The 26,553-nt window shown below is 33.7% G+C and overlaps 2 protein-coding genes across 2 annotated transcripts; both read right to left on the reverse strand.

Annotated features, from left to right (window-relative positions):
- Positions 1-858: 858 nt before the first annotated feature.
- Positions 859-17,461, reverse strand: LOC130654808 (FRAS1-related extracellular matrix protein 2-like). The gene is made up of 23 exons (XM_057457445.1): positions 16,959-17,461; positions 12,529-15,157; positions 11,861-12,046; positions 10,428-11,586; positions 8,774-10,263; positions 8,295-8,420; positions 8,101-8,198; positions 7,778-7,934; positions 7,541-7,690; positions 7,233-7,442; positions 6,902-7,122; positions 6,522-6,648; positions 6,124-6,305; positions 5,524-5,808; positions 5,031-5,221; positions 4,488-4,656; positions 4,033-4,331; positions 3,371-3,780; positions 2,919-3,103; positions 2,609-2,810; positions 2,005-2,192; positions 1,626-1,772; positions 859-1,438 (listed from the first exon to the last, which is right to left on the reverse strand). Exons 2-23 carry the CDS (start codon positions 15,128-15,130, stop codon positions 983-985), a joined length of 9,240 nt encoding a protein of 3,079 aa, XP_057313428.1. The 5' UTR covers positions 15,131-15,157; positions 16,959-17,461; the 3' UTR covers positions 859-982.
- A 3,286-nt stretch (positions 17,462-20,747) lies between these two features.
- On the reverse strand, positions 20,748-24,204 carry LOC130655144 (solute carrier family 15 member 4-like). Its single transcript, XM_057457851.1, has 5 exons — positions 23,328-24,204; positions 23,064-23,226; positions 22,553-22,778; positions 21,884-22,048; positions 20,748-21,136 (listed from the first exon to the last, which is right to left on the reverse strand). Exons 1-5 carry the CDS (start codon positions 24,143-24,145, stop codon positions 20,796-20,798), a joined length of 1,713 nt encoding a protein of 570 aa, XP_057313834.1. The 5' UTR covers positions 24,146-24,204; the 3' UTR covers positions 20,748-20,795.
- Between the last annotated feature and the right edge of the window lie 2,349 nt (positions 24,205-26,553).

The raw sequence follows: 26,553 nt of genomic DNA on the forward strand, positions 1-26,553 counted from the left end.
TGATCGTGGTGAATGAAAAGGCAAGCAGTTTGTAGATGTTGAAGATACCAGCCATCCAATTAATTTTAACGAACTGGCTTTTAAACATTTTCAAAGGATTTGTACTATGAATAATTCGTCTGAGGAGTAAGACGTCTCTTTTATTTTTTAATCACGATATTAAAAATTACAATGTTTATAGATCATGGATGACATTTTTGGCAAATTAAATACTCTCGGACTCAATGTTGCTTTTGTGTCACCTCTATACTGTACTGGTCCTCTGTGAAATGACGTTGGCAAATGTATAAATTGTATTTTTCAATTTGAGAACGAATAAAAACATTTGATTACACGATCTTTAGTGATGACAGAGATGAGTTTTTCCATGCAATTATTGTCCAATTCAATTCTTCAAGCTGAAATTGGAACAAAGACAAGACCATTGTACTCTGGTCGACGAGAGACTAAACAGCTGTAAATGGAACAATTAACATTCCGCATGACTGCTACCAACTTTCAAAAACAGAACCAATCTAAGCAATTTAATTTTCACTTGAAAGTGCAGCAAATTCTACAACAACTATTGTAGAATTTGATGCATCGTTGAGAATGAGCCTGAGGTTCAAGATCACAAAAAATCAACAGAATAATAGCCGATTGTTTCTGTCCAATCATATTTGAGAATTTAAATCTGCTTAAACTCTTTGCTTTTACCGCCATTGCTACGATATTTGTGGTCACGTGCTCGGAGCAATGACATAGCATGAGTTCTCCATGTTCCCATCGAAATTCATTGCTTGACAGTAAGCTATATTAATACGCAGGCTATTTTTTTATCTAAACGTCGTCCCGATAGAAAGGTGAAAAAACTGTGCGTATAAAAACGTCTAAAGATGAGGTTATTTTATAGAAAATTATCATACAACGGTTAATAAAAAATAAAAATCTAATATATAATATTTACACATCTATGTTAAGAAATAATATTTTTTCTGTATATTTATATTGCGGTACCACCATCCTCTCCACTCACCTGAGAGTCACCACCACTGGCTGCGCTTTTACGTTTTATAAATACCGCACCCAAAATGAGACCAATAAGTATAAGAATGAGGAGGATAACAATTATAATAATCAAGAGATTACTACTTGGACTTCCATCGTTTTTCTTGCCGCCATCTTCTTTTTCGGGTTTCTTTTCCTTATTAGCTTCTATATTTGGTCTGTCCAATAAAACCATTTGTATGTTTGTACCTTTCTCATGACCAATCGAGCGAATTTCTCGACTTGATTCACTAGATAGCTCTCTCCTTCGTCGTATTTTCTCCTTAACAATGGTTGACAGTGCATGGTAATGTTCTACATCAATGCTTCGTCGACCTAACCCTCTGTTTTTCTCTTGTTGTGAACGTAGAGTATATATAACGTGTAGAAACCAGTTTCGACCAGCAGACACCTAGGAGAAGTGCGAAGGAGACAAAAAGTTTACAACATAACAATGTTACAAAGAGTATCCAATTTAAACAAATGCACAAAATATATGAATTGCTGGTATTTCCATTAGCATATTCTAGTCAACACCGGAAATGTATTAATAAAATTAGGTATTTCAGATTTAAAAATTTAACATATTAGAAAAATACCTTGAAAAGTGGAGTGCTTTCAATACGAAATCCATCTGAACCAGCTTGATTGACAAGGTCGTCTGCTTCAGGATCGTCAACTGCTAATAATGCTTTGAAGTCAATGTTACCAAATGATTTTTGTTCAGTCTCTGGATTTAAGCGATCCTAAATGAATAATTAAGTTAACTACTTTTGAAAGAACTGAATATTTAAAAAAGCTAAACTGTGAATAGGCATCAGTTTAGTACTCCAATAGCGTCTTAACTTTCCCTTTCGCCAATAAGCAATTCGAGCATATATTTACAGGACAGTTTTATCAACTTAATAATAACTGTTTTCTATAAATAATAAGGTTAAAATGGTCAAAAGCAAATGGCAATTCCTGGGAGATACATACCAAAACTTTGAATCGGTACATGAGATTAGGAGAATCAGCTACGCAACCATAGTTGTTAGTTGTAGGGTCGAAAGTTGGAATGAAGCCATCTAAACCGCTGCACAAAAACACTTTCTCAATCACAGTGTGATAGGCGTTACCAAGAGACTGCGATGGGTCAACCATCACGCGACCAAATATTTTTTCCTCTAAAGAAAACAAAAAATAAATTGGGATGGAGCCTGAGATTATTTTATTTATTTTGCAGTACAATATTCAAAACCTAAGCAACAATTTCTAAAAATCGCAACAATTGATTTTGCTAAAATTTCTATTGTCAAAGAGATATTTTTTTTGTGTGTGCTTTTTCAGAAACCTTTATCCTTATTTTCTTTTCAAGCCACTACCTGGCATATTGTTCTTTTAAAATTATTTTTATAAATAAATGTGCACGGTTTTATGATGATACTTAAATCATTTTTCTTAATAGTTAACACTAAAATATCTGCGCAAAAATCTAAATGCTGCGTAATTTACAAATTTCAAAACGACTGCCAAAGAATGGTGTCATTCGAAATATATTTCGAGAATCCCTTTCCTGAAACCCTTTCCATATTTATCGTACCTTCCTTGAAGTAGACATCTGTTACTTGTGAACTGGATAACCGAGACGAAAGCCATTGTTCTCTACTGTTCAACAAGAAAAAACGAGTATTCAAGGTGAAAGACGCCTCCACAGGTTCACTGGTCTGTTGAATTGTGAAATTCAGATTAAATGAAACTGGTTCGCCCGGGGTACAATCCGGTGGCAGTGAAAACTCTTCCTCCTAAAAAAAACAGTTAAATTATCAAATTCCTTGTCACATTTATTATATCCAGTGCATCAAAATTTCTATCCTTTGTTTTTTAGGTAATGCGCTTAAGCAGTAACTTACGTCAGATACAGTACAGGGTATCATTTTGAAGACGTATGACCCTGTATAATCACGCACGGCGTACTTGGATTCCATCTGCCATAACTGCTCTGGCTCAGCATAAGTTGGATCACTTCGAATTAATTTTAATGTGAACGGTAACTCGGATCTTTCACGCAAGACAACTTCACTTTTTGCTTTCCCATCTAAATTTGTAAACAAACAAAATTATCACACTATTCGTTTTATGTTAATATTTTCATTCCGTCAACATCATATGTATGGTCAAGAGTAGTTGCGTAATGGAAGTAATAGTTAATTTTAAAATATTTTTTTATTGAAAAATACTGAACAGCCTGGGCATTCTCCTACTAAAAAATAGAAAAAAAATTATTCAGTTCCATAAAAGGTAGCCAGCAAATACTATAATCAATTTATTCGTTTTCTTTACTAGAAAAATCTTTTCCCTTCACCTCTTGTTTGCAGAACAAACAGTCCCCTAAATCTTGCTTTAGTACGAAAGTTCATCTGCAACTTCCGATCGTTCTTTCTAACAATAATACTGGCTGGATATAAATTTCCCTTTAACTTGGCTTTTTCTGGCAATCCAACTCCATCTTTCCAAAGAATACCAGTGTTATACACAGCTGTTAACCTGATCGATGATTGATGGTTGAAATCAGTCCAGCCGTCTTCGTCGTTTGGCGAGTGGTATATATACGACACAAATAACGGCAAGTTTATAGCTAAATGCGACTGGACGGCGTCCTTTACCATTCCGTCAGTAACAATCTTTCCTCCACATGTCTGGACAAGCTCGGTCATATTGAAATAACTCTCAAACGTCCACAAGCATGCATCAAGGTTTAAATGGTTGTAGAATCTAAATCAATAATGGAAAAGGATATGGACGCTGCTTAACAGAATATCATTATCAAACTATATTAACGCCTTGTTATGTTGAAATTGTCCAAATGTTAAAATTGGGATTTTCTTAAAGCCTTACCACCAACGTGATAGTATTGTACCTCTTTAACTAAGGAAGCAAAATATAATTTTTTTTAATAAAAGAATTATTTTGCTTTAATTCTCTGGCCTTTAGTAACATAGAAAATATTGATAAGATTATAAATACCTGGTTGTGTCGTTGCCCCTTAACCGCCAATCATATTCGAATGGTTGACTATTAGACTGTTGGATATTGTTTTCCTTTTGTTTTGCATTAAATCCGTACTGTGTTGTCACCTCCCCAGGGTTTAAAATGTTTGAGCAGGTATGTTGTGCGACACGGCTCGCATCTGGACTTAGGGTTAGTTCAAAGTTGGATAACCTCTTCGTGGAAATGACAGGCAAAAGACCATCGAAATGTGGAATCAATACTTTTATTTTGATCATGTTCTTGTGAGTAGGATGTGAAGCACCAGTGTAGGCTACCTGAAGATGAAGTTTCAAGTCATTTTCATAATACTGCACATGTTTTTAAACAAGAAAACAAATTTCATTCTTGTTAAATTCTTTAATTCTTCCCATATAAGTTTTATATTGTAATTGAGTCTCATTTAGCTGCTCTTGATAATTCGATTTATTTACCTGTGCAGAGAATGTTTCTGCGCCGATATCGCTTGCTCTTTTTGGTGTGCACAGACCGACTGTTGGATTTATAACTATGACGTCACTAGAACTCTCCACCCCTGTGTTTCCATCTTCAGAGAATGGTTGTGCAATGCAACGTATTCTGGAACCAGCACTGAAGTACACGCTACGAAAAAAACAGTAAATATTACCAAAGTCAGTGATTTAGATATGGATGAATTGCACACCAACAACAAAGGTTATTAAAAAAGGAAAGCATAGTGGATACTTTCCATTTGGAATACAGACAGCGTTAAAAAGCCTGGAACGTAGATATAAACATGTTTTTTGAATTATAGAGTACAACATTGAATCCTTTTTTTTTCAAGAGAGATAGCAAAGTATACTCAAGCCACAGAGCTTTCTCACTTTCTTATTCGCTATAAGTGGAAATGAAAATCACGGCTGCAGTTTTGGTTGCACTGGCAGGTATTAAATAAATAGATCGTAGGAAACACTTTTTCTTAAAAAACAACGGTGTTTTTTCACTGTATAGCATACCTATCTAAAGTGATTTGATTGGGCGAGGTATAAAATAATTTCATATTGACGTCTTTCAGTTTGTTCTCGATTCCGTCAGTGTAATCAGGAGCTGCTACTTGCCACCTGTACTTAGTAAAATTGTCGTTAATGAGTTCTTCTTTACAAATTGATTTGATTTCGTCATATCGTGGGTGTCTTGGATTGCACGCCTGAAAAAGAAAACATAGCTTAGATATTCAGTCTTGATATCATACATTATATAAAGCAAATTAGCAATAGCTGGTGCGTCATGATTTCTTTTTTTAACAAAAACATTTTATTACTTCTTTTTATTAGTTTAACAAATTGGGAACGGTGAATACTAGGGGTCTGCATTAAAAATCAGGATTTACTCCTCTGAAAACTTTAGTAACTTTACTTTAATAAGACTCTTAAAAAAAGTTATTACAAATTACAACTAGATAAGATAAAAATATAAATCTTTTAATAATGCTGTTTGTAGCTAACTTACGGTGACACAAATCACTGGATATCCCTGTGCAGGCATCTTTCTTGCCAATTCAACTCTGTTGTAATCCATTAAAGATGCAACTACAGGTTTCAAAGGGAATGTTACACCAACTCTATGACCAATCTCCTCAATAAAGATGACAGCTTTATTCTGACCAAGGTCATAGGTGTGTTCAGCATCTGATGTAAGTACTAACGAGAATGCTGTTCTAAGATTCGTATCTGCTACGTAATACACTGTAACGTCGATGTCAACTCGTGTAACGTTTACATCAAATTCTAAGCGCTAAAAATGTAAAATTGTTATGCTATATATGAGTTTCTTAGAAATTTAATATAATTGGAAAACTTGAGTTCGTTTCGAAAGCTATTTTGGGATAGCGAAATAAAATATTATTTTCTTCGCTGGAATTGGCATTAGTCTATTCTTAAAAATCAAAATTTCAATATTTTTTACTTGTAAACCGTGTTCCTGCGTGGATTATAAGATTAGTTTCATGATCATCTCATTGAGACGATAGTATTAGTACCTTTATCTTTATTACTTAGATTGATTTGTTTAGAAAAAACATTGGAGAATAAATACATGCTATATTTGTACCTTAGCCAAAGGCTCATAAGATTTTCCGGACTTGGCAGATCCATCTTTTGTGTGGACTGTTACAAAAGAAGCTTTTGAAACATCACCTTGACGCTGCACAGGTATCGTAATCGTGCGATCTTTTTCACTTGAAGTTGGTTCACGAACATAAAAACGTTTCTCTTTAAATCCAATTACAGGCACTGCAGAAAAAAAAACATGTTACAATTGTACATTATCATACTATTGCATATTTTTTTCTAAGTATATCATGGAACCACAAACCATAAAGAAGTCCGGAGTCCTAACTGTGTTTATTATATAAACTTTTGTCATACAACACTGGGACGATTTAAAATTAGTACTGGTTTGGAGAAAGCTTAACCTTATATAAAATAAAATAAAAGAAAACAACTCACCGTCATCGTCAATAACCTTGACAACTGCTTCCTTGTTAGCATCAGTGACGATTCCACCTTTTGATTTTCCAAGAACAACTTTAAATCTTTCATCACTTTCATAATTGTTGTCATTAATGATAGTTACCTAAAAAGAATGATTTGTTTTTGTTTATTATTTTAATACTTTAATCTTTTGTCCAATACAATGTGATTTGAGAGATATCAAGCAAGATCTGTAATTTTTCAGAGACCAAAGTTAGTAGCATCATATTATCAGCTCGTCCATTAAACAAAAAGTAAATAGAAATGTGTATGCAGAAAGCAGAAAGGACTGAGGTGAGAGGTTAACAGACACTCCTAGTCACGTCGTGCACTTTTATTTTATAACATTTTCGAACCTGACATTTAGCTTGATGTTCTTTCCTTTCAAACTTAACAAACGATACGTTCGTGTTTCTTCGCTCGATAAAATCTTCGTTCACGCGAGCGCTCATCTGACGAGTGTAGCAACGTACATAGGTATGGTGTCTTAAGTCACCCTCTCTTTCAAGCAGAATAGTCACATTTCCTACGTTTTCTTTCACAGAGTATTCTGATTGGGCGAAATAAACACGTGGTTCTAAAGATAATAAAATACATGATATAGAGAATAAATCTGAAGTTTGAATAAGCAATTTCCCTCCAGCATAGAGACAACGATTTCTACAACGCATATATGATAATCCTTACGATCTGATTTTGTGTCGTCAATAATCACGGTTGCTTCTGAAGGTTCACCTAACCTGCCATTTCTTGGTGTTCGAATTAAAACGTCAAAATGTTCTTTCCCTTCTAATCGCACGCGTCCTGTGTCGTCAAGTATCTTTACTTTGACAATTTTTTCAGTTTCGTCAGGATTAAAACGGAGCGATGTTACAAGTGGATGATAATCACTGTATGCTATAGGGGAAACAAGTGTTAAAAAAGTTAGAAATTGAGCTGCAGTAAATCAACCATGAGTTTTATATAAATCTCTCCCAGCTAACACAAACTAATACCTTTCGCTGATACTGGAGAATTTTGTCGAGTGGCAAAAAGAACATATGACGTCATGGAAAGATCTGTTCCAACTCTTTCTACACTGATTTTCACAAAACCAGATTTTTCTTCCACATTGTAAAAGTCTGATGATAATGAGAATCTTGGTTCTAAATGTGAAAGAAAAAAGATCAAGGATCTTTAGTCAAAAAAGTGAATCAGCTATGGTCCAACATGAGTGTCAACATTATCATTACCATCTTTAGCGTCTTCCTTTATTATGACGTCACATTTTGCTGCTGAGTCAGCAACTCTTCCACCATACAAAGAAAGAATTTCGACTTTAAAGTTTTCTTCACCCTCATATAAGGAGTCATCGATTATTCTCACTGGACAAAATTTAATGATTTCGTTCTAAACAATGTGCATGTAATATATTATTGCAGCTGGATGTTTTGAGAATCAATTTGATGTTACGTGTAATGAGGTAGTCTTAACGCACTTCTAAGTTACAAGGACTAAAGAGGTTGGGAAAGAGGGTGTTTTATGTATTTGACAGTAACATGAAGAAAATAATTACCTCTTGAAACGTGATAATGCTTGACCGATCATCTGCATATCTCGAGATATAATCTCGATATGACGTCACTTTTGATCTGTCAGTACCATTTGCCGTATCTAGGATCATACATAAAGCGACGTGTTTATAAACTATGGTAAATGGATCAGCAGGTTAGTTAGTTAACAGATTATATTCAAGATATTGTGACATACCTGATCGGGTTACACATTTAATTCGTATAATGCTTGAGACATCTCCTTTTCTTCGTATCGGAATGTTGACCGTTCCAATTGATTCGGATATTCTAACAACTCTTTCACTGATCATCACGGTTGGTTCTAAACAAAACATGAACAGGTGTTAAATTCATGTTCGAAAAAGCTGGAACACGTGATCTGGCATGATGGTAAATTCATAATGGCCTTAATTTTTATATCATGTTCAAACTCTCACGGATAAACATCACGCGCTGATGTTTTAAGCCATGTCTTAAAAATTACCGCCATTAAAGAAGCGGCGTAAAAATGAGTTCATAATGTTGATAACGTTAAAAGTAAACGAGGCAAGGAAAGGGGTTGACTCGTTTCTTCTAAAACATAGTTGCATAACAATAATGACATTTTTGTGAGGTCTTGCATGAAGAATCTGTGTTTTAAATAAGCGAATGAAACAACAGTTATATAAATCATACCGTCTTCAGGATCATAAATCTCTATCGTAGCGTTGTTTCGTGATGAAACGAGTCCATTGTAAGATTTCTTCAATAAAACTTTCACAGATTTTACTTTCTCATACATATCATCGTCAAGTATTGAAAAATGGAAAGAAGCCTTCGTTTGACCAGGACCAAACTGAATCTGTCTTTTACTCCTTGTATCAGGTTGATTGTTTTTGCTTCTTTGAACAAATTCTACAGTGACGAACGAAGTTGTCCCTAAATACCCGTTCCGGTGAAAATCTAATTTTACGTGCTTATCAGTTTCATTTGCTTTGTAGTGGCTGTTAGCTATTGATACCCACGACCATTTAAAATGGAATGTTTGTCCGTATAATACATTCTTTTTCTCGTCATAAATATCAAAATGAAAAAAGTCGTTCACAGCTGTGCTACCCACATCCAAAATATAAGCAATCTGTTTTTTATTGATATCCTCTTGAGTAAACTTTCTCACAGGTTTCTTCTTATTTGTCATGCGTACTATTTTTCCATGTTTTGGCTGTTGTTTTATAGAAAATTTGATGTTACTGGCTGCACTCGCATAGTCTTCTGCTTTGAGGTACGAACTTGTAAATTTAAAGAGAGTATACGATCTTCGCACTCGCAAACTTGATGCGCCAGTGTTGGTCACTAAAACTGGAGCATGAGTGTCTACCTCTTTAATTTCTATGTCAATTTTTACGGGGTGTATCGTGCTTGCAGTTCTATCAGGACTCACAAAGAAATCAGTATGTCTTCCATCGGTTGCCGTCACAGAAAACGAGTCAGATTTACTGAGAGATTTATCATGCTGGTACGATATTTTGTTCATATCAAGATCATATTGTGAAAATACAATCACTGGTTGAGAATTGAGCAGAATTTTACCATGCTTCGGCATGTCATGAATTTTAAATCTAACATGCACAGCTTCAGTATCATTATCAACTGCTTTTAACTCAAATGGTGTTATAACAGTCTTTTGTCCTCTCAAAGCTTTTATTATTTGTCGGTATAATGTCGGTTTTTTATTATTTACGTCACCAATATTTATGCGGAAAGTACGATACACTTTATTTCTGCCGTCCGTCACTTCGAACTCAAAGTTATCTAAATTTGTTTCATCCAAACTATTGTGAACATAGGATATTTTATTTGAGGCTAAATCAAGTTGAGAGAATTTCGTAATTGGAAAACCAACATTGTCTAAATGCTCGACATAGCCCTTTAAAGGTGTTTTTGTGATAATAAATAGTAAATTTTCATCTGGAGTGTTCAAATCTGAAGCGCTTAGCATATCAGTAGTTAGGATAACTCGTTTATTCTCTTTTAAAGTTACTCCTTGGTTAACTATATCTGGCATTATATTATCCAATGGTGTTATCATGATATTAAACATCTGATTGATAAGTCTATTAAATCCATCCGTCACATCCAGCCGAATAATTTCACGGTCGCCGACATCTTCGCTTGTATGAGTGTATCTAGAAAAGAAATCAGAAGCTATTATGCATTCTTGTCTCACATTGCCCATACTCTTGTAACCCCGTATTAATTTTTATCTTTTTCCTATCATGTGTGGTAAGAATAACTAGGGACCAATTCAGACTTGATGAATAAAAGCAGAAAAAACGAGAAAATCTCTAACCTAATTTTCCTGGTATTAATATCATGTTGAGAAAAATTTCCTCCTTTGTTAATATCAACAGTCATTGATGGTGAAATTACTCTTTGCAGTTTTCCATAAACCGGTTTCATCATGACGTAATACATCAAGGAGTCGTCGTTGCTATCTAAATCAACGGCTTTTAAATTGTACGCAGTGATCACTTTAGTTTCACCTCTATCCAAACGCAAGCCTGTATTGACCGTCAATCGCGGTGTTTCGTCATCCATTGATATGACAGTTATATTGACAACTTTGGTGACGTTATGAATACCGTCGTCAACACGTAATTCAAACGAATCACTCGTCGTCTCGGTACCTTTATGTTGATACATAACTGTAGCGCCTAAATCACCCATCAACGCCGTTTTTGTAAAAACGTCGGCAAGCTTTAACTCCGTTGTCTTTTGTAGCAACAGTTCTCCATTGATTGGTTGCTTAGTGACAGTGATAGTTAAGTTGTCTTCCGGTTGGTCTTGATCATAGGGATTTATTTTTGATAGATCAAGTAGGATTAAATCGTCTTCAACGCATATTATGTTCGGTTGGACGAAAATCATCGGTACTTCGTCGTTAGTCGGTGAAATTACGACATTTATCGTTATTGTACTTGCAGTATTGCTTCCATCACTACATCTTATATCCAATTCGTCCATAACAGGTTCAACTTTCTTGTGTTTGCTTTGAACATAAGAAATATGGCCATGCTTAAGGTCATATGCTGAAAATGCTTTAACAGGGATTCCTAATTTTGTTACTTCAGATCCTTTCCATGTCGCAGAAGTTTCGATAAAACCATGCTTTGAAAATTTTGTTATGTTGCACAGCACATGTTTAAGATTGGTATCCGCATCAGTAATGTTCAGTTGTTGTTTAGCTATTACTGTTTTTCCACCTTCATCAACTTCAACAAGAAACGTTCCGGAGACAGTTGGTGGCTCACTATCAACAGGCTCAACTACAACTTCAATTATGATCCCAGAAACAAGATTCCCGCCAATAAATAAGTCTTCAGACATATCAGTTAAAGTCAAATTTAGTAGATCCATTTTATGCTTAGTGCCGATCTCGCCACTTGTGTGTTTGTATGAAACAAAACCGCTCAAGATATCTGTTAGTTTAAAAGTGTCAGTGGGTTTACCTAAATAGACAGTCAGATATTTAAATATTGTTACTCTCAGTGTAAACCACTTATTCTTATTGCTAAAACGTTGTGTTCAAATTTCCAGCAAAAAATAGCTAAAAAAATAATAAGAATGATAAAAAAAACCAACAAGATAAGAACAAGTTGTAATGAGCTAAAAATGGTTTTTAATCACAAGTTTTGGAAAAAATATATACAGAAAAAATGCCGTCAATCAAACTAGAGCTGACGAATGTCTTACTTGCTAAGTTCAAACATGTGCAAAAAATACCTTTAACTTGTAATTGTCCATGCTGTAGAGGTTTGGTGACTAGAAAGGTTAGTTTCTCATCAGCTGAATCTTTATCTGTAACCTCCATGACGTCACTGGCAATTTTAACAACGCCATTTTCAGGCACTGTCAATCTTTTCTTTAGAAGTTTTAAAACAGGACGCTCGTCATCCGATGGTGTTATGACTAAAGTAGGGTATAAATAGTACTAATTTGATGATAGTTGAGAAAAGATAAATGATAAAAACAAAAGTAATTATTAGGCTCCATGTTACAAAATTTAAGTTTTAAACCTCAATTTAACTTGAACGTTTATAACAACGTTTAGTCAGGGTCCAAACCCAAAACCAGAAGACCTCCGTTCTTGTAACTATGAATCAGTGTGACTACCTATGAGTTTGAGATTTTTGTCTCCCAAAATCTCTCCAACGAATAATTTTTGTGAGAAAAAAAACGCATTATTTAAAAAACTCTTTGTTACTTGTGATTGTCAGAATTTGGGTGTTGGCGATCGCGAAAGACGTTAAGATTAGATTGAAAGCGAATATGTAAAAACTGATGAAACTTGTTTTCGCTTTACACTGGTATGTCTTATTTCAACTTGCAAGTTATGCTTATAGGAATTTAAATTTTAAAGTTAGTAATTGACTCATTAATAGCGTGCTTACCTACGGGAAGTTCTATATGCACCATATGAACAGTATCAGTAAGAATTAACTTGATTTCGTCTGCCGTAGTTTCTGATGAATCATGAACATACTCCACTCTTTGTTGTTTTATATCGTCCATGCTAAATGAAGCGCCAATAGTCAGTTTTTGTTTGTTTAACAACACCTGTCCATGTTTTGGTAATTTCTTTAATCCAAATGAAAGTTCTTCGTTTAAATTATCAGGATCATATGCTCGGAGTTGTTGTGCTGATATTAAGCCTCTTTTTCCCTCCTTTAATGTTATTGTATTAATGACAGCAACTGGTGCCATGTTATTCACAGGTTGAATGTCAATCATGAAAGTCTGTCCCGCAATAGAGTTACCAGCGTGATCGGAAACCGTAAAGTTAAACAGCACTTGACGTATCTTTCCACCGATTTCTGTCACTGGTGGTACATAAATCACTTTAAAGTGGTTTACTTGTTTCTGTGTAAATGAAGAGATTTCTTTTTGTAGTTGATGACTAAACGCAATCTTTCCGGCGTTAGTTTCCCCTGTTGTATCGCCGACAAAGTATGGTTTATTTGTGACGACGTATCGAAGTGATTCGTCGAGGGAATCGCCATCTGTGTATTGCAGAACCTGCTTTGAAAACTCTTTAGGTTTGCCCTCAATTACTTTCATTTTTAAGGGACAATCTACATGCAACGTTGGCTGTAAGTCATCTTTTGGAATAACGTCAATGATAAATGTTTTGAGTCCAGACTGGTTTGGTGGCTCAGCTCCGTCTGACAAGCGAAAAGTAAAGACGTCATTGAATATTTCCTCTCCGAAATGACGGTAAAATATTCTTCCCAGAATAACGTCGACTTGAGAGAACTCTGTAATACGATCCTGGTTGTTGCCGTCGCGTACCACAACGCCTCTATTTGTATTGACCCGAAAGAGAACTCCAGCGACAGGTGGATCAACAACTTTAAACAAAACTTTTGTATCATCAGAGTCAACATCACGCGCACTTAAATCAAATTGATTAATTTTGACCAAAGATCCTTCATCTACCGTAACTCCTGTGTTATAAGCTAAAACTGGAGGTTCGTCATCCACTGGAACGATAGTGATAGCGAATAATAAATCCACTGAGTTCGTTCCGTCTGATATTCGTATTAGTAAGCTATCACTGTAAGTATCTGAATCATCATGGACGTAACGGACCAATTTGTTGACAATGTCATTTATTGTAAAATGGCTGACTTCCTTTCCATTCTTCTCAAGTTTTCCATGGAAGAGACCACCCACCACGACAATTTTAACATCCTCTTCGTTATCAGGATCACGAATTTTTAGCACATCTTTTGTTATCGGGCGAGATTGTCCCTCAAACATGGCCAATCCGGAGTTTTTTATTACTTGGGGTGCGTAAGTGTTCATCGGCTTAATGACGATAATGACATAAAAAGGCTGGGACGAAGCACCATAGCTATCACGTGCTTCCAACCATACTTGTTGTAATCGTTGATTGGTGCTTAACTTGTCAGGTGGTTTAAACGCAATTTTTAGTTGGTCGATTTCTTTTTGATAAAACGTGGTTAAAGGCCGTGTTGGGTCATCTGTATGCACTAAATAACCTTCACCTGGAATATTTTGTGTCGTAACGTTGAAGATAATCGAACCTGATTCGGTTTCACGGTCCTCTGCTTTTAAAACTGTGGAGGTTAATGCTGTCAGTACAATTTGGTCCACCTGTAAACTGTAACTTGCTGAATTGTAATTTACTATCGGTGGTGTGTTTTCAGGTGCTCGTCGGATCCTAACCGGCACTTGAATAAATTCGCGCTTTTGGACTGCTTCAGTTTTCTTATCGGACAATTCAACCATTAGAGGAACATAGTCACGGTTAGAAGATCTTCCACGTCTTTGATGTGCATACCGTAACATTCCACTTAAAAAATCATCACAAGGGATATATTTGTACTCCTTTCGATGCAATAAATTTAAGCCATACTCTCCATCGCTGGTGTTAACAATTGATCCAAAAAATGGTGGACCATTTTTTCTTGGCAGGAAACATATTCTACATACTTGATTTTCTTTTGTATATCTTACATTCAAAATTTTGGGATCTATGGGATCAGAAAGACCTCCTATTTCGTCAACAAATAAGTTTTGAACTTTCTGCAAAATATCAAGAGGTTTGGTGAAAATGACTTTAACTTGAATTGTAAATGGAGCTATTATAGTTTCATCTTTGGTATCCAGCCTAACTTGCAGTCTTATTGTGTCTGTTGTCCGTGTCAAGCTACCAAAATGTTGATACGATAAAGTAAACATGTCGAATTTGCACGGAAACGAAGATGGTGTGATTTTTCCTAATTGGGAACTCATAGGATCGTTTTTAAGAACATAAACTTGACAATGTCCTTCAATGTCATACGATATAGTCAAATTCTTTGGATTTAAATAAACCTCCCTGCCATAAGGTACATTAATTTGAAAATTTCGAACAATTTTAACCTGCGATGATTGTCTTTCCACAACATATACGTTCGCTTCACATGAGTAATGTATAAACATCAGACACATAACACACGCGCGAAAAATTAAACTACTTCTCTCCATTGTTCTGAGATGTCAATTTCACTGCATCTACAACAAAATAAATTTTGTACAAAATGGCGGCAACTCAACACAGCCAGGAGTAATCGTATTCAGATTTCCCCTGCGTTGGCTGCTAATAAAACGCGTGTTAAAATAAATCTATTCTTGTTTGTCATATTGCTTATAAGTAAAAATTTTTAAATAGACGCCTTTATCTAATCAATTTCGTAAGAAGTTATTTCAATTTCCTAGCGGGTAATTAGACTAATTAATTTGGTTTCCTATTTTAATCAAGCGTTATGGCTTGACGATACCACAAACACCTAGCAAGCACAACAAAATAAAAAACGTGCACATGTTTGGATCAAAAGGCGAAGTCATTGGATTAATCCTGAGCAATTGTCCTTAGAATTACATTAGCAACCATTTGTTATTAATTACGGATTAAGAAAAGTACACAGAAGAGGAAATAACAACCTACTATCTAAATGAATGAAGAAATAACTTAAAATTATCTTGGTGCCTGTATGTTTAAAATTGTGATGCTCTTCTGACCTAAGGTTGTAAATGCCGTTACAATAATACACGTGTATTAATAGCTTCTAAAAGTCATACTGCCCATACCACTCATTCAGACGAAAACTATGGACTATACTTCTGAAGTCGAATTCTTTCAGTAAATAAAAGAATAAGTCAAAGCAATGAGAAATTATTGTTCTATAAAAACGATAAATAAATAATGTGGATAAGAGAATGATTTTACTACATTTCAAAAGCCCTACATTTCAAAAACCCTCACAAACACAGAGTAGACACAGACACGAAATTACAACATGCGTTTCATACCAAGCTTTTTAAACTTTGGTTGGAGTAAAATAAAATTCTATCAACATTGCAGGTGCTCAATGTATACACTTTTTTATAAGAACACCAAAAAGACTAACCAGGCTGTTCATTATTCTTATTTCTCTATTAATTTAGAAAATTGTTTTTAACCTGAAATCCCAACCTGATATTTTTATACAATGTCGTGTACTCCAATGTTAAGCGTCCAAGCAGTTCGATTATTTTTCTTTGTCTTGTAGTATTACTTTTATTTTGAATTTTTTTGAGTAGAAAATGACATTTAAGGAACCTGAATTTAATTCAATTCCAAAATATTTTTTCATTCGATGTAGAATGTTCTTATAAGGAAAGGTCACCCGGCTTGTTACACTCACAGGTTGGGAAGGATAAAATATATATTGTGATCATGTACAGTTTTTGTCCCACTGAGCTTAATTGACAGCCTTTCTATGTCACATGAGATGCATTGTTTCCTTCCCCTTAGTCTGGCTGGCATGATTCCTAGTTTATTTGTAAGATAAGTGAGAGTCCATTGAAATGAACTGGTCTACTTATCATACAAACATAATTTTTTAAATAACATCTCGACCGAATAGACCAGCAATAAAAACCGGATCAGCTCACCTCTACGTAAGCAACGTCTTGGAAACGCTGACTGACTTGTGCCAAAAAAATTCTCGGTATGCCCAATTGTGCAAATTCTCGGTATGCGCAAAAACGAAATGAGTTTCTAGTCATGTTTTAACGATATTTCAAAAATCAGTGCATATGAATTGGAAAACATATAAATATATAAATATAACCAAATGAGGTTCACTCCCTTTTAATTTTAAGTCACTGGCTAGAGTTAATGCAAGCAAACTTATCGCCGGCGTGGAATTTGCACGAACTCATTTGGAATGTAAAAATACTTTTGAAATTTATTAGCGTAAACCACACAATTTTATCTTATAATAAACGTTGTCTCGTTCTTTCGATACTATCAGGTAAATCTTTAACTTACCAAACACCACAAAAATGCAATTAAAACTACCACAAGTTTGACCATGCACGCGTGCGTGCCAAATTCTTGCAAATTCCGCTTCGCTTTTATTACTGCTAACTCCTTTATCGCGTTGTCTTCTTTTATACTTGCACCATTCCCAGCGAAGTTTTTTCTTCGTGACAGCTTTGTAAGAAAGCTTAAAAAAATAATTTGTGCAAATTACTTTTTTGAGATTGTTGTTGTTGTTGTTGTTGTTGTTGTTTCAAAGCTTTATTACTCCTTAGCATTTTCACCTTTTTAAACTCATCATCTTTTAAGAAGACAATTAAAATCCGATTTTTCTTTTGTGTATTTATTATATTATTTGTCTCCTATAAGTCTATTTTTTCTTTCATCCTTGCCTCCCGAATGATGTAACAAAAATATCTTGTACATAGTACTCAACAAAAATGTCAACATTTAGACTCCATGAATAAGAAACAGTCATCAATCTGAAATTAGAGTGTCTGTGTAAAAAGATTAAAAAAAATTTTGTAACACAGAATAGAATTTTTTTCCTTTCCTAAATCATCAAGCTTTATGAATAAATGGAGAAGAAAAAAAAAATCAAAAATAATATTTTTATAAGCTATGTACATAGTTTATGTACAGGTCTGTCTGATGTTGATATCAATTACGTCAGTCCTTTAATTAGCTAGTCGCCAGCTTGAATAATAATGAGTTTTTCGAGCCATCCTTATTGCATGATGTATTATTGTTGTGCAGAGCCTATATACGTGCTTGTCAGAAAGGGTGGAGACTCCTATATAAATGAAATCGTTTTCATGTAGAATGAAGAGTAAAATATTAACACATCTTAACCGGACAATCTCTGGTATGCTTTAAAAAATGTTTTCATCTTCTGCAACAGTAAACCAACACGGGTAAAAAGTTGCAAATTTTTAATCCATTAAGTGGATAAAACAGAATGCAAATATCCCAATCCATTTTATTTAATTTTTCCCTAAATGAAAAGAATTCTGATTTTTTTGTTGATTTTTTAGGTACCTTAAATTGCTTTGCCGGTTTTAAATATTATATATCGGTTTTTGCCATATCTGGACACATAACAATCAACGTCACACTTTATTTGCAGTAAAATTTTTGTACTTTTGGCTTTAGTGCCAGCATGGATGTATAAGAAATCAAATGTAGTTATCTGAATGGCGTTAACTTACAAGGAGAATTCAACTGAACAATTATTTTTACCAAAATTAGTGAGTCACATTGAACCAGCTAAAAATAGATAACTGTCTTTCCTCCCCGCTATTGTTATCGCCCTGCATTTTGTTACAATTTGAAAAAGAAAAAATGGCGGGTTTAATTCATTAGACTATGATCTAACTACACGTTTCATGTTTTATGTGTAGGGAAAACAAAACATGTAAGAAGTTTGAGCGTGGTTATTCGGTGCAAAAAAATGAAAACACGGTGAGCACGAAATTTTCTGCACGGTTAATTGAGTGTAAAATTACACCGTAAAAATACAGGAAATCACAAGTTTGTTCACAGTTCTTGTTTTGAACTCAACATTAAATGTAAGTTTATTAGATAGGAAGTTCCCTGGGTTGATTCATTGTTACACGTGCTTGTAAGAAATGATTATATTTGTAGCCGTTGTAGAAAAAGCTGGAAGCGACGTGTGGAAAAAAAACATGTTTAAATCTATAATCCGTTTACACTCGTCGTTTTGTTGCTATGGTGATATTGTTATTGTTATTTTAAGCCCATTATGAAATTAGATTCTTATAACACCGACCAACGTTAAACAACAACGGCTAAGCCGAAAATAGCATCATTTTTTCTTTTATCTATTTATTTTCAATATAGGATACGCTCTTAAGTCGAGTGACTGATTGTTCTAAAATGATTTTATTTTCAGCCTATTTAATACTTAAATATTTTTGCATCTATTTTTTTTAAAGATAAGGAACTCAAGTCTGGGTTCTTTAACAAATAGGGAATAACGCCTGATTTTCGCATGCAAAGTCGGCACTCTCTCTGTAATAAACCTAAAAGAACGCAAGGCACTTAATTACAGTTTTGTCTGTGTAAAAACATCGAACTCGTCTCAAAGAACTTTCCTTCAAGACTGTTGCAATACCCCACCCTACAAAATTCTTCGGATAAAATTCGTCTAATATTTGAGATAAAGTGTGGCTGCCCAATGGAAAAAAATGTAAAGGTTAAAATAAAATTGCAAAAACCCAACACCGAGTATTCGAGTTGATATGGTGCGCAGAACTGTCACTACGTCATGAAATTTAATCAAGCGTGCTGACCACTTCTAATCTAACAACAAGACAACAAAAAAGACATTATTGCCCTACTAATCACATTAAAAATATTTGGATACTTTCTGATTTACTGACTTTGCTCTATATTATAACTGTGTGCATGGTCTTGCATGAGGGTACCAGCCGCCTAATTTCAGATTCAGAATGTAACTCTGTTTCAACATTTTTATTGTATCTTTTCTCTTTACTAAGCGCTACGAGTGACGTCACAGGGAAAGTATACTCCTCCACTCCGTCATGAGAGTCGAGCTCTTTGAGATAAAACCTCTGCGGTCGAGAATGATCCCTTGCAAATTTTTTAAAGTATGTTCACAAATTTTTTTTTATAAAATCCAATAATTGTTTCGTAAGTCAACGCCACACGCTAAGTTCAGCATTGTGGAATACATATAAAAGAAAAGCATTCGCGTAAAAGTGATCAATGCAACATCGTTCCCAAACTCTTTTTTTATTATATGATATAATTCTAGAAGTCTTTTTCTTTTTTATTGAACAAGGGCTCTTACTTTCAACAAATAAAGCAGATTTAATTTATGAAAAAAATTTGAGCATGAACATAATTATGCAAAGCGATGCCGCATCAGTTCAAGAAAAACAAAAATGGAGTCTCGAGTGGTACTGTTGCACAGACTGGCGTACACACATCATGGTCGCTGAATATTAGATTTTAAATTTTCTTTTAATAATATTCGAATTACATTCCAGCCCTAGTCAAACAAATATCTATGTTTTACCCAGACCTCTGGGTAAACAAGAATATCGATTGATTTGAACCAACAACATAAAAAAATCGAAAATTATTTTAACGGATATTATCACCTACCTTACCTTACGAACGTAGAAAACCTGATCCAGTAGAAAAACATGCGAGGATTAACTAAAATTCGCAAAGAGTAGAAGAAAAATATTGTTTGTTCTCAGTTAGATTGCAGAGACATGATGCATGAGACATCTTTACGTGTCTACTTCGCACAGCACATGGCAAATATAAACATCAAAATGATAAACATGTTATGTGAATGGCGAGCGATAAAATAAATAAATAAAAAACGACAAACCTAACGTTCGTACCTTCGCTTTGTGTGAGAAATAAAAACATTAGGCCTTGGGACAATTATAGGCATGCGACATGTCGTATTTAATGTCGGGAAAACAATCAGAATGACGTGTAGCGTTGCTAAGTGTGTTGGATTGTTAAGCATGAAATTGTTTCCCAGTGACAAATCTTTGAATATACACAGATAAAGCTGATGGTCTATAGTTTTATATAGATAGTTTAAATTCAAAACCATATTAATATATTTAAAATTGGCACGAAAAAGATTTTTTCCCGATCAACATTGATCTAACAATTTCTCACGAAGTTTACAACATTTTGTAATATGGCCTGCAAAAGACAAACACCAATTACAGGCTTAACACGGGAACCATATCCCTTTAAACCGTTATAAGGTGATAAAAAGATTAAATGTTTAAGATTTATGTCTGTATTTACATTATAAAATTTAAAAAAACTCTTTTATACAACATTTTCTTCTGTGTGACCAGGGAAATTATCGTCATGCGCACAAATCTCCACGTGAGACGACTCGTATTCTGTATTGTATCTACTTGAAGCACTGACGTAATCTTGTCTCGATTGTACGAACATAAACAGCAATAATCCCAGTAATGCCACTCCAGCCAAACCGAAGAAATATATCACCATTTCATGCCGATTAAAATACTCTCCGGTCGGAAACCAACCAGATCTCACAACTACAACGGAAATAGCATTTCCCATGGCAACCATGACGTAATATACACTGGTAATAAGTTTTTGAAATATTCCCGGACATAACTTGCATGCCAAACCAAGACCTAAAAAAAAACATCTAACGTAAGTCAAAGGGCAATTCATGTCTAAGAGGGTTCTAACATTAAAACTGAGTGAATTCACACCTTATTGAGTTTAATGGGCGCACTCAAGGAAAGCAAAATATTCGTGAAAGCATGGTTAATTTCCAATCAACTGGAAGTCGCTGTTTTTATAGCAATAATGAAAAACAAAAAATTGTAAAATATTTAAGTAGTAAAAATGGCAAGAAAAAGTAGTTAAGAAGTTTAAGTCAATTTTTTTCTCTGCTGTTCAATGAAAAGTTATTGTGATTTGTGCGCGAGGGATTATATTATTTTCCCGAATTTTTGAGTTTAATTCAACGTGTTTAGTTTATAGTACAATCATTAATTTTCCCGCTTTTCGCAGATTTTAATTAAACTCGTAAAACTTAAAACCTGCGAAATATTTTCAAGATACGCGAAAGCCAATATCCGCGAAAAACGGTGTACCTATGTGAATATGTCATTCAGAAAGGAATTTTCTTTTAAAATATTTGATAAAATTTACCTTAAAATTATTACTCCCGAAATTATTCTACCAATGAAATTAAATCTCGCGAAAAAAAGGTTAAGGTTAGTTTATAACAGACACATACTATATATTTTGAAAACTTTGTGCAAAATCTTATTTTTCTCACAATTTAAAATTATTTGCATAAGTTTCCTCTCCATTGTTTTTTTCTTCTGTTTCTATTTCTTGTAATTTGCTAGTAATATAACTAGCCTTACCTGTTAAGCCAACTAAGACTTCGCTGATACCAAGAAAGATGTACTGTGGTACTGTCCAGAGGATGTGAATACCACTGACACAAGTCATGTTCAATTTCCCAACTGGTTGTAAACAAGTACCATTGTTGGCGTGAATTCTATGTGCATAAAGCTGCACTCCACCGGCTGGTAAATAAGATCAATATATATAAGCTAAATTTCGAACTTCAAAAAAAGAAAATAAAAGTTCTTCAATACCGTTCTGTTCTTATGAAAAAGAGGTTTCCATAAATAAGGAGAGAAGATAATAGGATAAAAAAATAACACGAAAATCAAGAACATAACTAACTTTAAAAACAAAAAGATCATTTTTTTCTTAAACTTTTGTGAATGGCTTCTGTAAGTAAAGATTTGTACGTCTATTTTATATAAGTTGACGATTTTTTATCTTCGGTACTAGCACTTTCAGAATGCTGTGAATAAAAAATTTACTCAGATGTATTGACATGCAATGGAAAGAAAAGATATTCATCTATGAATGCACACAATTACACAGACTACCAAAAGTTCACAATCAAACTTGGACTCAAATTTTAGGGTTTAAGATGCTTAAAAGATTGACTGTCTACTACTACATAAAAATAATGATAGTACATAAGGGGAGGGGGTATGTTTTTACATAGGACTGACCTAACATCATAGAAATACAAGCAGCAAACATCCCCATCATAATTCTCCATGAAGTTGGAAAGGAATACCCCTTTCTACGTAATAACGGATAGATCAGTTTCTCCAACAACTGCACAAAAATCAAGACAGCTACAATGTTCACTAGAGCAATCCATGATACTGGAACATAAACACTTCCAATTCTTTTATCAAGATGAAAACCTTGATAAATGAAGGTACTATAACCCTAAATAAAATATATAAATATACTACTCTCGCGAAACTAGTTTTGTATTTTTTTGGCCCTATATTGTTGTATATATATACAAATAATTTTACATCCTTATGAATAAGTTTATACAATTTATATTATGAGTGGAATGAGCAAAAGAAAATAATATTCAAAATAGGTGAATAATGCAATCTTAAAAATAGTGCTTAACTATAATAAAATAATTTTCTGTCCACTATGGATAGTAAAAATTTAAAATGTAAAAATTGCTTAGGGACAATAAACTAAATATAAACCAACCTGGGCATTGCAAATCCAATATGGTATGAATGATAAAAATATTGCAAAAATCTTGAAAAAAGATTTAGCTTCTTGCACTTCAGCATGGGAAAACCTTCCACCAACTTTAATTGTTGCATAATCTAACCAGTGTAGGGTTGGTTCTCTGGAAATTGAATATCCACTGTAAAAGACAAGGAAAGCTAAATCACAACTGTTGAAAGGCATAACATAATAAGTTGTTAAATAACACACAAGTTTTTAATTTTGATAAAAAACCACAACCTTTTTCTTTTCAGTGAGACAGATTTTTTAACTGCTTTTGCTTCAGTTATTATGTTGTAAAGCAGCTTCAACACATTAACTTTTGATTTTTCTGGGCGTTTAAACTTTGACCATCCAATACAAAATGACATAAAACCAGCACCAAGGCAAACGCAACACAATCCTAACCCCACTTCATAGCTAGCAAACTCCATAATACCTAATAAGAAAGCTATCAACACTAAAGCGAACAGGTGGCCAATCCAATACAGTTTAGTTGTGTACGAATGAAGTTTTTCTGATAACCTTGTTTCGGAAAACTGGTCGTGTCCAAAATCTCCAACAAACGTTTTGCATAATCCTTCTCCCAAGCATATCAGATAAAGAGGTATAACAGTAAGATATCGTAGTATAAACGGGCCATTTAAAATGTGTGCAGATAAACCTGTCAACCCAGCAACACCGAAAAAATAGATAACAAAACCAACAACAATAGCAGTTCTTCTGATCACAAAATGTTCTGCAAATAAGTTAACTGTAGCTGCTGTTATCCATGAACAAACAGCAAAAATAAAATAAACAATCAAAGAATGTTCGTAAGTGCAATCCAGATATGTAAAAGCATATAAGACAAAGCTTGTTATGATTGTGGTGTATACAACTTTCTGAAAGATGTCTGCCAATGCAATTGCAGAATATACTTTTTTTTGTTTGGCTATTAATACATGATTAAGAAGATCCAACCCTGGTTTAAATCTAGGTGATTTAGGAACTAGTGGTGTTTCTTCATCAATTTGGTGATGAACAACGGTTTCCCTATGGTGTTGTGTGATCGACATTATATATATAATAAATATCTACAAACACCTATAAACAAATGTGTGAAACAATTCAAATTCCTTTTCTTTATATAAACTACAAATAATTAAAACAAAACAAAATTCATATAAGAAATTGTAAAATGGTGCAACTTTAAAATATGTACTGAAAAAATAGGAATGTAAAATAAAAACTGCAATGTCGTATATGCATAACAGCTTTTATATGATTCTAGAAAATTCTGACAAAAATATTAGCTACGGAAAAAAAATTCAACTTCACTTCATTAACAAAAGTCAAACTCGATTTAATTTTGCAAGTTACATCTACAAGAATTGAATCATTTTGCGATGTCCCTGTAAATTTACGATATCTTAAAATTTTTCTTGCAAAAATAAATTTTAAGGTAAGTTGAAATTGATGTTGCAGAGGGAAATTCTCTTTTAGTCACTGAAGTTAAACAAGAGTGAGTTGGGGTTTGATGGAGTGTCATTAAAGACTGACTGGGGGTCATTTGAGGTGGTTTGGGTTCATTACACGGTTTACAGTACTGTAAAAAGGTATCTTAACATCGCGATCCTCTATCATGCGCGACGCGAACAATACGCGATAGCTTTTTGAGCATATTTTTGTCTCGATAGAAGCGAATCATATCACGTCTATCAGGATGTCGCGATAGACTCGATCTATAGCGTAGTATTACTTGATGACGTAAATTGCATTATAATACTTATTTCAAATTAAATACTGAACTTCAAACAAAACAAAACAATGCTTAAAAGAGTTTCTTTTTTTTCTATGATAATTTAGGAATAATAATTCTTGTGTGAAAAAGTTAAACAAAGTTGCCTGACTTTCGACGAAAGTAATAAAAAGTAAATTAAATATTTTTTGCTGGGTTTATCTGGAGGCGTAAAACGTTGTTAGTTTACACACATTTTTATATAAAGAATCATTCCTTTTTTGTTTGTTAAAAATCGACATTTTGACTCTTGAATAATTCTTAAGATTCTTAAAATGCGATCTAAAAAAGCTTTTCTATCGCCATTCTTTGTTCTTGAAATTTTAAAATGCGATTTGTGGATCTTACGATAAAAAGCAACCTTCAAAATTAGAATGTTCTTTTACAAAAAGTATTTAATTTCTATACTTTTTTTAAAAATAGAAACTACGCTATCTAAAATGTAATACTGCATGACTTCGTCGATACCATTTAGGAAACATAATAAAAACAAGGTAGAATACGATTGTCGTAACACCCTCCTCCGTTATTAATTTCAAATATATAATTTTAATGCTGCGAAAGACTTTAACTATTGTCAACTAAACTATAGTCTGTAAAAGGATTTTGCACTTAGATTTTAGACTGTGCAAAAAACATTAAAAGAACACTGAAAATTTTTATAAAAATTATTTTTCCTGTTTTTTTCTTTTATTTGAAGTAGGAGGAGAATGACTTGCTGTATAAATTTCAAAACAGCGCAAGAAATATTCTTGCTGCATCTATAAAAAACAAGTTTTTGAGCCTGCAAGTATTTTTATCTCTTCACCTTGACAGCTAGTTATTTTAATAATTCAAAACAAGAGAACAAATTTATCCAAAAAATTTTTAGTGAGACAAATTATTATTATTTTTCCCTTCGCAACAAAAAATATTAACTGCGTACGTGATGCAATAATACATGAAAAAATGCTTGTCGTAACACCCTTCTCCGTTGTAGACACTGTGTTGAAGAATTAAACTTATTATTTAATTCTAGCACAAGCAATAATATTTAAACTTATTTAAATCTCATAAAGTAAAGTTTAGTTTTTTTATGACAAAACGCAGTGAATTTATTTTGAAAGTTTTTCTTATAATAAGACGCGTAATAAGCGTGGATAATATTTGTTAAACGAACTTCGTTAATGAGACGAATTTTGTCATTTGTAAAAAATATTAAAATATAAAAACCTAATAAGTCCAAATAAAATAAACGAACTTCGTATACTTCGTAAACTTTATAATTGTTCATAATCAAACAAACTTTATTTTAAATTATACGAACTTTATACGAACTTGTAATTTTGATGATACAAAAAAGTTCGTATTAAAAATAAAATGATACGAAAGATTTAATAAAATGATACGAAGTTTTTTATACGAATTATACAAACTAAGTATGAACGTTTTGAGACGATTCCTTCTTCTTTTTTTTCTTTACGTTGTGATTTAAGAGCAGTATATATAATAAAATTATTTCTTTCGAGATTATCGTTTAATTTTTTTTTTCTTTGCACTACAATTTAATATCAACAGATATTTAATTACTTTTAACACATCACGATGTATCGAGACTGCCTATCGAGGAAGCGCGATAAGGCTTCACGCGATAGAAATTCCACTTCATTCCTTTTTTTACTTAATTAATTCCAGCTTTGTTTTTGG

Source organism: Hydractinia symbiolongicarpus, chromosome 8, assembly GCF_029227915.1.
Source record: "Hydractinia symbiolongicarpus strain clone_291-10 chromosome 8, HSymV2.1, whole genome shotgun sequence".
In the NCBI taxonomy this organism is placed as follows: Eukaryota; Metazoa; Cnidaria; class Hydrozoa; order Anthoathecata; family Hydractiniidae; genus Hydractinia; species Hydractinia symbiolongicarpus.

Bases quoted from the DNA above. Each gene is read 5' to 3' on its own strand.
- LOC130655144 (XM_057457851.1), bottom strand. From the start codon at position 24,145: ATGTCGATCACACAACACCATAGGGAAACCGTTGTTCATCACCAAATT. The intron at 22,779-23,063 runs GTTGGTTTATAT...TATTTTATTTAG, and splicing joins ATTGGATTTGCAATGCCCAG to GGTTATAGTACCTTCATTTA. The intron at 22,049-22,552 runs GTCAGTCCTATG...CTTATTTACCAG, and splicing joins TTGTATTTCTATGATGTTAG to CCGGTGGAGTGCAGCTTTAT.
- LOC130654808 (XM_057457445.1), bottom strand. From the start codon at position 15,130: ATGGAGAGAAGTAGTTTAATTTTTCGCGCGTGTGTTATGTGTCTGATG. The intron at 4,332-4,487 runs GTAAATAAATCG...CTTCATCTTCAG, and splicing joins CAGAAACATTCTCTGCACAG to GTAGCCTACACTGGTGCTTC. The intron at 3,104-3,370 runs GTGAAGGGAAAA...TTACAAATTTAG, and splicing joins GTTTGTTCTGCAAACAAGAG to ATGGGAAAGCAAAAAGTGAA.